This window comes from Mastigoproctus giganteus, chromosome 4 (genome assembly GCF_048544385.1).
Source record: "Mastigoproctus giganteus isolate SK-2022 chromosome 4, ASM4854438v1, whole genome shotgun sequence".
Classification (NCBI taxonomy): domain Eukaryota; kingdom Metazoa; phylum Arthropoda; class Arachnida; order Uropygi; family Thelyphonidae; genus Mastigoproctus; species Mastigoproctus giganteus.
This window is the reverse complement of record NC_143578.1, coordinates 220,382,463-220,398,986: the sequence shown is the minus strand read 5'-3', so window position 1 is coordinate 220,398,986 and position 16,524 is coordinate 220,382,463. Positions and strand designations below refer to the sequence as shown.

The window sequence follows — 16,524 nt, the reverse complement described above, 5'->3', positions numbered from 1 at the left end:
GTAGTTGGTGACAGATCTCAGCCAATGACGTGGTCAGGTTCAGGTCAGGTGATATGACATCAAGAGTCAAAAAAGACAACAGCAGGGAAAGCCCTTTGTTCTTAGCGCGAAAGATGATATGGCCGCCTCCAAGTGACATAATTATTTCACACATATACAACACATAATTGACAATAAAAACCTGATATAGTATCCATCTTTATGAAAATCATATTTTCAGAAATTGAAAGGTTGTCTTGATATCTGAACTCAATTAAAATTAATTATATTAAAAGAACACAGCCAAAGCATTTAAATTCTACAATGTTAACCAATGGACAGCGTATAAAGCGTTGCCATATTGCCTAGCATACGGCGAAATCAAAATTTTTAAATAATCATATCTTTTGGTTACCTTAGATGATATAGATGTCTGCAGATAGATCTTGACGAGTGGAACTCTCAAAACACAGAATAAAACCAATTCAAACACTATTTGACACAATATTCTGAGGAGCACAGGAATTGTATGTCTGGCCAAGCAAGGCTGCCAGCGTCCTCTCAATTGCTCAGGTAATTAATAAAAACCAAATTCTTAAAATAGACCAAAATGAAAAGGGCGAGTGAGCTTTTATAACCACCCACATCGCATCGGATTAGCTGCCAGTTTATGACCTTGTCCTTTTTGGGATGGGGACTATACAATAGTGAATTTGCATTTCAATTGTCATGTTACCCTATTTACAGATTGTCTTGCATTCACTGAACCATAAATTTATTTCAGGACTTCTAAGAATTTTTTCAACTGTGTGTATAAGAACTTTGTATGCATTTCGGGACTTCTAAGAACTTTGTATCACTTTATTGTCATTTTATATAAAATCAATTAGAAACGAACCCTTCCTTCGGAAACGTGTCTTCTAACAAAAGAAAGTGTCTCTTGATTTGCAAAAAAGTCAATTATTCGTGAGCTAGAATGTGATGCAAAAAATGAAGTGTGTAAAATCTTTTTACACACTGCATTTTTTGAAGTGTATAAAAACATTTTACACGCTTTGTGTAAAATGACGTTGTGGAAGAATAAAGATGTTTACATATCGGCACTGGAAAAGAACATAATGAAATGGGTACAAACACTGATGAAATATTGCTTCGACGGTTCACTACACAAAGAAGTGCTGGATTTTCAATAGACAGTCAGATTTTGAATGCCCAAGGGGAAAAATTTGCTAAACAATTTGGACATGACGATTTTGTATGTAACAATGGTTGATGGATTGTTTTAAAAAACCAAATACAAGCATATTCATACAAATAATATATATTAATGCTGTGTTATTTTTCTCTCTCTAGTATTTCTTTTATTTTTTGAATCTATCTTTTTATCAAGTTATTGAGAATTTTAAAAAATAGGAGGTACATTTAACTCATCACTGATATATCTAATAACGGTTATAACGAGGAAATTTTGTTGGTCCCCTTGATGCTATAATCAAGTTTGAATGTATATATATTACATATTAATTACTACGGAATTAATGAAATATTTTATTTTTATATACAGCCACTCCCCGGCTAAAGTAATACTTGACTTATGGAAATTCGACTTTACATAAGTTTTTGCCAGCCGGTGAAAACTTTAAAAAAAATCGTGGCAAAATTATTTTGCGTACCATAGGAATAAATGGAGGTATCGTGAAAATATCGTAATGTAAACCTAACAGCACATTGTGTGTGTGTGTGTGTGTGTGTGTGTGTGTGTGTGTGTGTGTGTGTGTGTGTGTGTGTGTGTGTGTGTGTGTGTGTGTGTGTGTGTGTGTGTTTTGGTAATTTGTTCCAAGACCTTGGATGTTGAAATTTTTATAATGGAAATTGCACTACCCTTTCATCGTTATCATTTGTTCCCGTTATAAGAATCAGTTTTGAACGTCTTTGTGATATTTTTCTAAAACATATTTCTGGAAGTCACTACCATAAAGCAATTTGCACTTTCCGGTTTATTGGGCTTTTTTGTTAGCACAATCTATTATAAATTAGTAGTAAACTTGATCTTATTGCATTTGTGATAATACCAATAACTGGAATTCTGTCGGTTTTTACGTACAGTATTATGGTGAAATAAGTTCCCCCTTCACTGAAATCTTCAATCATATAAAAAAACAAATAAATTTTCAGAATCTTCTCTTCAATCCTATTTACTTATTACAATGATGAAGGGAAAGGGACAACAGAAAGTGCAAGTGCTGGCAATGCTAGGAAACAAAACAAAATTGATTTAGAAATGAAGATGATTAGTTAAGAAGTACGAAGTAGGACAAAGTTTGTCATCTGTTGCACGGAATTAGGTCTCACTGCTTCAACAGTGAATACTATTTTAAGGGACAGTGCACGTGTAAAAGAATGTGTTAAAGGAACAATGCATTTAAGATCAACTGTGATCACAAAACAGCATTCAGGTGCTGTATTGAAGATGGAAAAGCTATTAATAATATGGATAGAAAATCAGATTCAGAAGCGAGTGCCCCTGAGTCTAATGGCCATTCAAACAAAAGCAAGAAGTATTTATGAAGATATTAAGAATAAGTATGGCGAACCCCAAGTCAAGTTCGTGGCAAGCAACAGGTGGTTTAATAGGTTCAAGCATCGCGCTGGTTTCCAAAACATTAAAGTATGCGGTGGAGTCATCAGTACCAATTCTGCAGCTACAAAGAAATTTTGCGATGTGTTGGAAAAAACCTCTTCTAAATCTCCACAGCCCTCAACTTCCGCAGCGGCGTGCTTATCAGCTGGAGAGTTAAATCTGGCAACGATGCTCGAAAGGTAAAAGTTGCTGACATTATGCCTGTCTCCTCTCTGTTTTTTGAAATTTTTGTAGTTTGTACACTTTTGTAATTTTTCCTGTGCCTGAGATAAAAAAATTGAATAAATAATTATATTTACATGTTCATCAAACATTTCTTTTTTTTGCTTCAATCAAATTTGTGTGTGCTGCATAAGCATTTAGGGAAATTCTGACTTATGTAGAGTTCCACGGAACGCAACCCTTATATAAGTCGGGGAGTGGCTCTATTCGAAACAAATTTACAAATAATTGTATTGAGTTCCCATTTGGAAGAGGATTGAAATGTTTTTCTGCCGTCTTTTTGTGTACTCTGGCATAATTTAACACTTTCGGTTTGAAGCTAATGGTATGCAAAAACACTGTTAGATTCAAATTGCCTTATCTATTCTCTGCCTTATACCCATTTCATCAGGACTTTATAACAAATTCAAACTACCATGCTGCATGAAACAAAATTATTAAAGAGATAATTTCCTCTCTCCATTGGTGGCTCACTGATTTATAAAAAGGATTAAAAGTAAAAAGTAAAGTGCAGCCATTATCAACCCACTGCAGGATGGAAGCCTCCTCAACAATTCATGCTGAGGGAAATGGACCATAATCTGCCATGCTGGTCCAGTGCGGGTTGGCAGATCGACCGTATTCAGCAGTCAGGGGCTTGAACCCCGGTCTACTCAAAGAGCGTGTGCTACTGCACTCCCGCTCCTGACCACTCGGCTACGGAGGCCATTTCCAAAGGATTACTCATCCTCAAAGGTCACGTATAAGGTATTTGGACATCAATATTTGGACATCAATTGAAAGTGAATCATTACCCCATTACCACTACTAATCTGCATACCCAAATGTTTTTGCAAACTATGTAAAGGAATTACTCTATATGCTAAGCACTTTTAATTAAAAAAAAAAAAAAAATTCTTTACATTTACATACGAATCATGCCAAAATAAATTGAATATAGGTTAATGAATGAATATTGTCCTTACAGAATCAATGTCACAAGGAGCTTACTAACACTTTGCCCTCATGGGTAGCACAGTTGACAGGATCACCATCCCAACACTGGAAGGAAACGACTGAGTTGGGGTCCCGTCAATGGTGGGGGAATTTTTATGGGCCTTTTTCATGTGGCTGAGTTGGTCTCAGGTGAAGGTAGAATGGTTTTTTCTCCCGGAAACTTGGGTTTTTCACTTGGTTATTCTGTTCTGGGGCCCAAGTCAGGAGTGCATCACTTTGTAGGTTACTAGCCTTGAGTCTCTGACAAGCTCCCAGTTACATTATTCTTGAGAGCAAGCACCCATTTTTTTTCATTGACTCAAATTGTTCTAGCAATGCACCAAATTTTAATTTAAGAGTACACTCAGTACAATGGTGACAAAGAAAAGAATTGCCAGGTGGGCTATGATTATCCACTAGGTCGACCTTGGAATGTATACCACAGGTTCTGCAAAGGATAAAAATCATGACTCACGTGGAAATTGCCATCGGCATATTTCCATATGAGTCATGATACCCTCTTACAAAGTGTTCAAGGTGGATCTTGTTACAACCATTGTAAAATTTACTAAGTATCAATGAAAGTACTGTATTTGGCATATAAGATGTATGGGCATATAGGACGTACCCCCATTTTAGAAAGGAAAATTAAGGAAAGAAAGTTTGTATTTAGGCATTTAATGTTTATTCTAATGTGTATGGTAGAAAAAAAGCCCATCCTACCTAAACAATCAGAACAGCAAGAAAAATACTAAGTATAATAATACATCCTAAAAATACTAAATATAATAATACATTATTTAATTATTATTATTATTGAATTACCAATAAAGCAATTTAAAAGACAAAAGAATCTTAGCTACATTAGAAAATATTTTATATGAAGAAAACTACCACTAGAATTGAAAATGAAGAAAAGGACAGTGAGGGAATGGTAAAAAACAGTGTTCTGCAAAGGGAAAGTTCAGTCATTTTGAAAACCAAAATCTCAAAAACTCTTTCTTGCTAATGTTGGTATCGCTGTCTTCAAATAACGCAATGTCTTCTGTGCCACCAATGGCATTACTAATTCCTGTCTTCTTGAAAGTCTGTAATTATTTTACCACTTATATTTCTCCAAGATTCCTTAACCCATTCACACACCTGTGCAATAGTGGGCTTTTTCATTCTTTGTGTGTGTGTGTGTGTGTGTGGTCATAATCGGGTTCTCCCATCCATTTGTTCCACTGTTCTCTCATATTTTGCTTAAATGGCTTGTTTATGGATACTTCCAAAGGCTGCAGTTGGCTTGTCAGTCCACCAGGAATGGCAAGTACCTGTGTATTCAATTCTCTCACCCTCTTTTTAATGCCTTCAGTTCTATGGGCTATGAACTGGTCCCAAATGAGAAGAGATGGTTTCCTTAAGAGACCACAGATGCCTTGCCCATATTTTTGGAGCCATAAATTCATTCCAGATTCATCCATCCATCCTTTTGGATAAACATGAACAAATACACCTTCTGGAGTGTTTCCTTAGGTGGAGTTTTTCTTTTAAATAATAAAAATGGTGGCAGTTTTGTGCTATCGGTACAGCAGGTACTGATAGTACAGAAAGATAGGTGTTTTCTAATGCCCAGTGATTTTTATTGACACCGTTTTTAGACCCTTGATATTCAGTTTTATTGGATGGTGCATCAAAAGTTAGTGAGACCTCGTCCATATTTCCTATTTAGCCAAGTTCAAAAGAAGTTCTTTTTCGTGCCTTTATTACAAGTTTATGGAATTCTAGTATTTTTTATTCATAATCTGCTGGTAATTTTTGTGCAGTTGATGTTTTTGTACTCATTGATAAACCGTGCCTTTGCATGAATCAGTAACACCAACTTTGTTTTTGAAAAATTTGAAATTCCTTGTCCTTCTGCTAATATCCTGGCCTTATGCATAATCATTTTGGTAGAAATGCTTCTTCCTAAATTCCTTTCACTTACTACCCACTCTTTTACATCTTCAACTTCTAGCAAATGTGGAGTGGGATGACGAAGGTTGTTTCCGTTTTTTTAGCAGCTTGAAGTTCTTTTTCTTGCTTCCACCAGACACATATCATTTTTTCCATAGGCAGTGGCCCAAAAAACATTTCTGCAGCTCTGTTACCATGTTTTTTAGCGTAATCTATTATGTTTAGTTTATATTCGATGGTGTAACTTAACCTCTTTTCTCTGCAGCCATTTTCTGAAAGTAAAATACTTTAAAATAATGTCAAGCGCTAAGATTAAACAATATTGTTACGAAACTGGGTTCTGATTAAAAACGACTGGTATACAATTAACACTATTCTGTATTTTATTCCAGTCACCCACAATGATTATAATTCATTGTCGTGATTATAGTCGCTTCACACGCAAAGTACATGGCTGTATATGGAGACACACTCAACATCACCAAAGCCTACACAGAACTAACTGGCCTGCCAGTTGTACCAACTTTTAAAGCAAACTATTGAGAAACCTGGAGAAGAATCTTGAAGATTCCATCACTTTCTAAGGCTTTTCCTGTGTTCCCTGGCTTTCAAAACTTCTTGAAACTGATTCCAAACAACAACTCTGCAAGTCCAAAAGTACCCTAGGGTATCCCATTAGCCATCAGAATTTAAAATATTCTGACCAAATGGCGAAATACAACCTGCCCAACGCCGATGATCCTCACTTCTGCATATAGGACAAGGTGATTTTTCAAGGCATCTTTTCGGGGGGGAAAAGTGTCTTGTATGCCATCAAATGCAGTAACTTTCAAAAAATTATATTTATAATATTATAAAAATAAAGCTATTATATGGGGGAGAAAAAACATCAAAAACTTTACAGTATACTAAATAAATTATTTAAAAGCAATATTCAAACCTCTGTAATCCTACTCTACTCCACTAAACCCCTCTAATCTTTAATTCTCTGTAATCACTATGAAGAGCACCGCCAAGATACGTCTGCTCGCTGACCGGGCTAGCCAGATGGGTAAAGTGCCTGCTTGGAAACCCAAAGGTCGCGGGTTCGAATCCCGCCTCGGGCTTGGATCAAAGTACTGCAAAAACCTTGGGAGGTGCATTATGGCCACAGAAGCCAATGTGCCAACAACTACCCAAAAAAAAAAAAAAAAAAAAAAAAAACGTCTGCTCGCCATGAATGCCAACAGTCAAATTTTGATAGAAATGTAATAATTGAGACTTCTGTATTTATTTTAGTAACTTTATGGGGCTTTATTCATTATGTTTATTTACAAAAATATCCTTTTTTTTCCCTCTGATTTATAGTGCAGATGATCTATCAAGTGACCTAGCTCTTAAAGGAATTGAATGCCAATCAATACATGGAGATAGGTAAGAAAGAGCAGTTTATATTGTGCTATCTGCAGTTCTATTTTTATAGTTTCTTGAACTGCCCTTACATTTTATTACCTTTGATCAGTAACACTTTTACTCACTTTTGATACCCTACTTAAACTGTTCATTCAAAACGTTTTACAATTAAATGAATTTCGTAGTTGGTTCCCTTGGTTTTGGGGATACACTGCCTGAACAAAATTAAATTTCAAATTGCAGTATTAAATACACTTGCCTTTTTGTAAAGCAGATCAAAATGATAAATCATAATCATGTTGCTTATTTTGTATAGGTGTGCGGATAGGATAGGATGACAAAAAAATCAAATAACTATTAACAACACTACAGAAAGCAGGGCAGTCTCCACTGAACATTTTCAGCTGTGCTGTTAAAAGTTACTCACAGAAAGGATGACAGCTCGTGATTGTTAGCGATTGAATTCACCACCATTCTTTCTAAAAAGAAAGGTTGATGGTCGGAGAAATTAAAATGTCACTCAAAATCATTTAATTCAATCAGATATAAGGATTGAATGCTTAATACTAAATGTTTAGGATAAATGTTAACTCCTGCTCGAAAAGAAATTAGATTGTTGCTGTTAATTCAGTATATATGTGAAACCCAAATACAGAACCCTTATTCACAGATAAGAAACACTTAAAAGTTTTGAAGAAAACTTTTAATCATCGAAAGTGATTAAGTTTATACCCATAACTCCAGGAAGGCTCTTAGAATTGGGTTATAGCCTTAGTTGCTAATGCGCCAATAAAATCCAAACCAAACCTTAGAATTGGGTTTGGGGGGAGAGAAGTTATTCAGCACTGCTGTTGGTTTGGTGGAATGAGCCATGAAAATATTAGACCTGCATTTCTGAGAACAAGAAGTTAAAACAGTTCAAAATTATGTTACATGGATACCAGCAGAGTGTTCAGCAGCAGGTTTCAATTTCTGCTAATAAGACTGGCATCACAAGCATGAGCTTTGATTCATGTCATGGATTTCATCACATTATCAGAGTGGGCTTCTGAGAGCACTGACTACAGATTATTGCATGCTTCAAAAGATATGTCAGTATTGGCATTAAATCCTTTAGTGATCAGAACAGTAACCAATATTTCATTGTACACTTTATGATAAGTTAGGGGCCTGGTAGATTGAATGTTTGTGTAAAGGCTAGAGTGGGCTGCTATTTCAAATGAAATTGCTAATTGACATTTATTAATATATCAATAAATTCTATGTAAAGCAGTTTTATATTTCTTTTACAGTAGTTATTACGAAAGCCCTCAAGTACTGCTGTAAATGTTGTTACAAGGGCATTTTATAATAAATACAATAAAAAAAATAGAAACCTTTTTGTTGTTTTATATAATTTATTTACTGCTATATTAATAAACAAAATTTGGCAGTATTACTCAAAATGACCATGACTGCTATTATGTAGTGACATAAGCATATTTATATTATACTTAAATTCCCCTTGGAGGGGAACAGGTATCCTGTGTGTTATCAGACACTCAGTCTAAAACACTGATGGATACAATATCTTTCTATTACAGAAGATTTAGAAGTCCGGTTGGCCTGCCTCCCTAAAATCCACTCATGCACACCTTCTCGATGGTAAGCCCTGTTACGTCACTTAGGTGGCAATGAACGTGTAGAGTGGTTCTCTTCAAGACACCTGGTCAGCGTGAAGAGGAAAAGACCCTCCACCATATGACAGCACAAAAAAACAAATGGCCCTCAGTCCCCAGCGGCTTTCACTCCCCCTCTTACGGCAGCGAGAGGATCAGAGTGGAAGTAGAGGGAGCTAAGAATCGCTGGGTTCAACCAGGCTGCCATGTACGGAAACTGAACTTAGCCTGTTCCAACGTAAGATCACTCATCAGTGAAGACAGGATGTTAGAGCTGGAAAACGAATTAGAAAATGTGAATTGGAATATCATCAGTTTGGCTGAAACAAGAAGAAATGAATCACTTATACATTTATCAAGTGGAAATTTGCTGTATTTTTTTGGTAGTTGTTGGCACATCGACTTCTGTGGGCATAAATTGGTCCTTGAGGTTGTCACAGACATTCTCTCAGATATGCCAGACAAGCTGTACTTGCTACCTGGAGTCTAAAACACTGATCGAACAGATATTCGGGTGACACTCAAGTCAAGTGGACACAATTTCGGCGAAGTCAGGACTGTCTGTAACAGCCAAATCCTCTGCTTGCACCTTCAAGATGGTGGGACTATTAGTAATCCTGAGTATAACCTCCATGCACAAGTACATGGTGGGTGACCACCCAGGTGTGAACTAACGTATGCAGGGGTCGAGGTGTGGCGCCCACACCACACGGAGGAACACCGCCCCTCTATGTTACCAGGCAGTACGAGGTGGTAGATGACTCTCATCAACCAGTGAAATACCACCACTTTGCTTATTGGAGACTTGAAGTGGTGGAACCCATGTTTACTCTCTAGAGCTAAGTTCCGGTCAACCCTTCCCTATCTCTTCCATCATGCAGTATGATTGATGACTTTTGAGGTTATGATGAACGTCGTGGCGAGATCCAATATTCCTTACATTTCGAGGGTACAGCTCTAAAACGGTGTTCGCAGGCCGGCCGCTAGTTAGTACACCGGACCGAACCTATTGGTAACTCTTTAGGTGGCTTCCGGATCAGCTAGTGTATAATCTTGCTACCTCTACTCTGCCAGATAGTGAATGGAGGGAGTCCGAGTAGTGTGTATGCGGGGAGCATTGTTGAGACCATGTTATGTCAAGGATCTGGGTATATTCTTACCACGTGTACGCCATATCCAAAAATTTCATTACTTCATACAGCATGTCCCACCCACTTTTTCTTACTATTGAATATACCATGAATTGTCAAACTAATAGAGCAAGCTTATCTGTGAAAAGATTTAAATCTCCCAAGCACTTCCTAATTCATTTCACAAATATACGTGGTCTTAATTCTAATCTCAGCGATGTCCATTTCCACTTGCAGTCTGCCAAACCCCATGTACTTTTTCTGACAGAATCTCAGTTATCAGTTGATTCAACTACTGCTCATCTCAGATGCCCAAATTATTCACTGTATGATTCCTTTCGCCTCAAAGGTGGTACTAATGTATATGTCCATTCTGATATTCCCTGTCAGAGACTTGGCAATTTGGAATCTCCTCTCTTTGATCTTCTCTGGCTTAAAATCTCTCTACCTCATTGTGTCAAATTCATCTGTTGTCTCTACCGTTCTCCCAACTCCACTAATCACTTGGAGCTCTTTGACTTCCTCTCTTTGCAACTTGACTTTCTCCAGTCCAACTTTCCTAACAGTGAGGTAATTTTCCTTGGTGATTTTAATGTTCACAACTCCAGCTGGCTTCTGTTTTCTAGTCACACTGACCCAGCAGGTCGAGATGCTGAGGCTTTTGCAATTACTAATGACCTAGCACAGATTGTTCATTTACCTACAAGAATACCGGACAATCCTAATCATACAGCCAATACGCTTGATCTTTTCCTTACAAACAACCCTTCTAAGTACACGGTTGAAGTGACAGGTCCTTTAGGCACTTCAGATCACAACTTGGTGATTGTCTCTTCTCCAAAAGAACTTTTATCTCATGGCTATTCCCAACCTCGTGTTGTTTGGCATTACAAGAATGCAAAATGAGATGACCTGTGAGACTTCTTTTCTTCTTTTACATGGTCGGATTACTATTTCAAAACTTCTGATGTCAACGTTTACTCAGATCCTGTCAGTGAAATTGTTCTTGCAGGCATGGAATCCTTTATCCCACACTCCACTTTAAAATCTCGTCCTTTATCTAAACCTTGGTTTTCCAATAAATGTGCTAAGGCTGTTCAAGAATGTTGCATATTGTAATTGGCTTGTTTCTAATTCTTCAGTTTCATTTTCTGCTTACACCAAAGCGCAACAATTGTAAAGCAGTTATTAATCAGTCCAAACTAGAGTTTGAACAGGCTAAGAGTAGAAAACTTGCCTCTTGCCCTAATGGTAGCTGAGCATTCTGGTCTCTTGCCAAAGCTATTGGCTGCAACTTTTGCTCATCTCTGCTCCCACTTCTGTCCAAACCAGATGGTTCTGTTGTTACTTCAGCCAAGGATAAAGCTGACCTGCTAGCATCCCATTTTTCTTTTAGCTCATGTATTAATGATCAACACTTCAAACCCACAAAACCAACTTTTCATCTTTCTCATTTATTCATTCAGCTGCCGTTTTCTGGAACAACCTTCCTTCATATGTATTTCCTGAAAAATACAATCTACAGAAGTTCAAGTCCAATGTCAACAAATATCTTCTTTCATCTTCTCAACCTCCAACCCAAGCATGGTACTATAGGTTCTAATACTTCTCGTTTTTGGGTTCACATAAAAAAAAATAATAATAATAATGCACCTCCCAAGGTTTTTGCAGTACTTTGATCCAAGCCCAAGGCGGGATTCGAACCCGCGACCTTTGAGTTGCCATGTAGGCACTTTACCCAGTCGGCGAAATCTGCTGTACACCAATGGAAGGAGTGAAGGTGGAGTTGGGTTTCTGGTCCATAAAGATTTAAAAAACATTTTGGAATTCAAAAGTACATAACCAAGGGTGTCAAGATTTCTAAGAGGTACAAGCTAAAGGTTATAAAGACTTATGCACCAACATCGAGCCATGATGATGAAGAGGTTGACGAATTATAGACCGAAATTGAGTCTTCTAGATGAGTAGAAAACCCACTACACTTATTATGGGGGACTTCGATGCTAAAGTTGGAAAAAGACAAAACTATAGGAAATTTTGGAATTGGTGAAAAAAATGAACGAGGCGAAAGACTTGTAGAATTTGCAGAATCTCGAGGATTGTCAATACGAACACTTTTTTCAAGAAAAGGGTGAACAGAAAGTGGACATGGAAGAGTCTCACTAACAGAAGATATATTGTGAATGATGTTACCGTCCTGAATAAGGTAAATGTTGGAAGTAATCACAGAATGGTAAGATGCACACTCGATATAGATGTAAGAAAAGAAAGGAAAAAACTGGCTCGAGTAAATAATATGGTCTTTCAGATAACAGAAGAGAAAAAGCAGTATGTACTGGAACTTAAGAACAATTTTTATCTTCTGCAGACTGCTCAGGACCAAGATATCGACGAGGAATATTACAACTTTCTGAAAGTGATAAAGCCCAAGAAATCTATAGGGAAAAAGAAATCCAAAGAAGAAAAAATTAGTCAAGAAACACTTGTTATGATGAACCGTAGGTGAAAAATGATAAACACTGACAAGGAAAAAATTGAGTATACTGAGTTATGCAAAGCCATTAGAAAGAGACTCAGAGAGGACATAAGAAGATTTAACACAAGAAAAGTAGAACAAGCATTAAGGGAAAACAAAGGATTTAAATCAGCAGCCATGAGCAGTAATACAGAAAGACAAATAATACTGAAACTGAAGAATAGGGATGGTGTACTTATAAACAGCAGAGAAGGTATAATTCAAATAGCAGAAGACTACTACAGAGAATTATACAAGGAGCGAGGAAATTATGCCAGCAGTGGGGAAGATGGATTGCAAATTACCAACACATACGACATACCCGATATTCTTCCAGATGAAGTAGAACATGCATTGATGAAAATGAAGAATCAGAAATCCCCGGGGAAAGATGAAGTTCCTGTAGAGTTGTTAAAATTGGGAGGAAGAGACATAACACAAAAACTGGCAAGGCTCTTCACTCACAAAGTGCATTAGAAAAGATGTGACGCCTAAGCAGTGGAATAATGCAATCATAGTTTTGCTGCATAAGAAAGGAGATGAATCATAAATTGGAAATTATAGACCAATCAGCTTGTTATCCCACATCTACAAGTTGTTCAGAAGGGTCACTACTAACAGATTAGAAAGAATACTTGAGAATCAACTGAAAGAGCAAGCTGGCTTTAGGACAGGATTCTCAACTATGGATCACCTTCACATAATATCACAGCTAATGGAGAAAGCAAATGAATATAAAACGCCATTATGCCTCACATTTGACTCCATACAGCATAAGGCAATTTTGGGCACTGGAAAGACAAGGCATAGATACCCCACATATTATGATTTTGAAGAAAATATATGAGAATGCTACCTCCTTTATTAGACTAGACAAAGACAGTAGGAAATTTAAAATCGAGAAAGGAGTTTGACAAGGAGACACAATATCTCCGAAGCTGTTTACTGCTGCCCTTGAGGAAGCTCTCAGAAGATTAGACTGGTTGCAGAAAGGATTCAGTGTGAACGGAGAGTACCTAAACCATTTATGATTTGCAGATGACATTGTGGTCATAAGCCACGATCCCAAAGAATTAGAGGAAAATCTTGATCAGTTATGCACAGTTAGTAAGGATTTTGGACTAAAGATGAATATGGCTAAAACAAAAGTAATGATGAACACGTATGTCACAGAAAGGGGAATAATGATTGAAGGAGCAGTAATTGAAAAGGTGGAGTCATATACTTATCTAGGACAAGTTATTAGCTGTAATAATGATAAATGGCTGGAAGTCAAGAGAAGAATAAATTGTGGATGGATAGCATTCAGGAAATATAGTCACATACTGAAGAGCAATATCCCAGTTTGTCTGAAACGTAAAATAATGAATCGATGTATACTCCCCACCATGACTTATGGAAGTGAAACTTGGGCACTCACCAAAAGAATGGAAGAGAAGCTAAGAACTACACAGCGAAGAATGGAACGAATTATATTGGGAATCAGACTGTTAGATAAGAAGAGAAACACATGGATTAGGCAGCAAACTCAAGTAAAGGACATTCTTATCAAAACTAAAGAACTAAAATGGTCTTGGGCAGGACGCATAGCTCGAAGACATGATGACAGATGGACTAAGAAAATAACTGGATGGTACCTAAGAGGAGCTAGAAGAAAACCTGGAAGACAAAGGTGGAGATGGATAGATGAAATTCATGAGTTTATGGGTGGTAAATGGATGGTCAGTGCTCAAAACAGAAGGAACTGGAAAGTTGCTGGAGAGGCCTTCATCCTGCAGTGGATTGAAAATGTCTGATGATGATGATAAATTCCCCTTGAAATAGTGTTCCTCTAAGAAAATTATTAGGCACTTAAATAATTTTCTCACTCTTGGAAACATTTCTGGAAAGCTGATTAATACCAAAGTTTACACTTGAAATAAGATTTCATATGTTCAAGATTGCCCAGATCATGGACCACTTTCAACAGACTCTTTTCCCACTTTGAAATGGCAGTGCCAGTTAAAAACTTCTATACACCTTTTACAGAGTCCCTGTATGCTAAATACAGGAATACAAATGTTTCATTTGTAGATTTTCCAATTTTAAAGTAAAATTTAATGCAGGCATCATTGCAAAATTTTTAAATATGATGAGATATAAAAACATATCATCATGTTTGTGATGAGCAGAAACTGACTTCTGAAGAAAGGTTCACTAGCATCCATGGAATATGCATTGGTTCTTTACAACCTTCTCTAAAATTTGTACAAATTATAATTCCTTCTCCTAAATGTTGGTGCACCCTCTGATCTTTAAAACAAGAATTGATATCATCTGCTGTCCTCCAATAGAAAATGTGCAACTCTAGGTCTCATTTCATTACTCTTGATGTAGTTCAGATATCCCCATTATTTGCCCATCACCTTTTGTTTGCATAGATAATTTCGAAAATTAATTGCTAACATTCTTAATCACCTTTAGAATTCTGGCTATTCATAGACAAGCAGATCTAGAGTGGTCTCTATTCTTTGTGTGTTCCTGTAGCTTTTATTATTTAGTTCCAACCCTTATATCTGTCACCCAGTGGCCAGATACATTAATTGAAATTAAAATATTGGTTGGAGACTGCCCTGCTTTGTGCATTACTATCACAGCCACTCAGTTTTCCTTGTTATGCCACTGTGTTAACCTGTACAAGTAGCACATATATTTATTGATATATAATAAATATTTTCTGCATAAGAAATACAAACTCATGGTATTATTCCTATGGCTCTCCAGCATCCAAGAACACATTTTACTGTTTTTAATATATTGAGAATTAAAGAAAGGTCTAAATATAAAATGGGAGCTGTGTAGTAACTCAAGAGTATTCTCAGTTTAATTTAAATGCTCCTAACATATAAGAAAAGCCCTTAATCTGATGTTATTTAGACTCTTTTGATGCAAAAGATCACTAAAGAGTGAATTTAAAGTTTAAATATGCAAGAAAATCAAATTCAATGCAGCACTGTTCAATATAAACTACAAACCTTTGTTTCACGTACTACCTGTGACAGGATTACTCACCCTTTGTTTCACGTACTACCTGTGACAGGATTTTTTTTATGAAAACCCAAAACACAAAGGATACCCATAATACTTAGTATCATGCATGGGTTGAAGGTTCAGAAGACAAAAGATACCTGCTGACATTAAGACTGGAATTTCTTTATTATGATATCAGGAAATACATATGAAGGAAGGCTGTTCCAGAAAACAGAAGTGAAGGGATAAATCGGGAGGAGCAAGAAGAAGAAAAATAGGTTCTGTGAGTTTGAAGTTGGACAGTAAATGGGTGTTGACTGGTTGTCATGTATTTGGACTGGTTTGGGGTGGGGGGAATTACAGAAGCCAAATTATCCCTCTGTGCACACATGCATCAAAATATGCCTGAACACCATAGGATGAATAGCCAGCTAACAAAAGGAACAAAAACAGTCAGCTCATTACCAAATAATAACATTTGACTCACCCATGGTTCATTCCTCTTGGAAACCCCAGGATATGACCTGTGCCCACTGTCATGTAAGGCTTTCAAAAGACCCATGAAAAACAGGAATTACCCATACACATGCCTGAAAAACTATAAGGATAATCCTAGCAGATGAGCAGAATGCTTATAATATAATACCTATGACTCTCTAGCATCCAAATGCAAGTAGATAGACAAATAAACCATAACCAGTGTTTACAGTTTGATTTTTTTATTAACAGTTTTCTGTATAGTACCTTGCCATCATTTTCTTTACAGTAGTTTTAATTGAATTCAGATTAAATGTTTCTCTCAACTAGCCTTTTTGGATAAATGTTTTGTGTATACTTGTACTGAAAAAAAAAAAAAAAAAAATCTCACTTGTCACTATAGCTACTGCCCTGATCAAAAGAATTAATTCAGCTTCCAGTAAAGCAGTTTTTATATCACTTAAAGTTAAGTTGATAGGACATAAAATTGCTTGAGGCTATTTATGGTTGAGTCGTGAAAATTATTTGAATTCCTGTTTAAAAGAACACAGTTACATTTATTTTTTAGATGTCAGTAAGAATGCATAT

At 36.7% G+C, this 16,524-nt stretch overlaps 1 protein-coding gene across 2 annotated transcripts in view; it reads left to right on the top strand.

Moving 5' to 3' along the window:
* The window catches only part of LOC150087421 (putative ATP-dependent RNA helicase DDX43), a 246,754-nt gene that overhangs the window by 205,228 nt on the left and 25,002 nt on the right, over positions 1 to 16,524 (top strand). For both annotated transcript variants that reach the window (XM_090372060.1, XM_090372059.1), the window contains exon 16: positions 7,103 to 7,168. In XM_090372060.1, the coding sequence (XP_090228186.1) occupies positions 7,103 to 7,168 (66 nt within the window). The remainder of the gene's footprint in view (positions 1 to 7,102; positions 7,169 to 16,524) is intronic.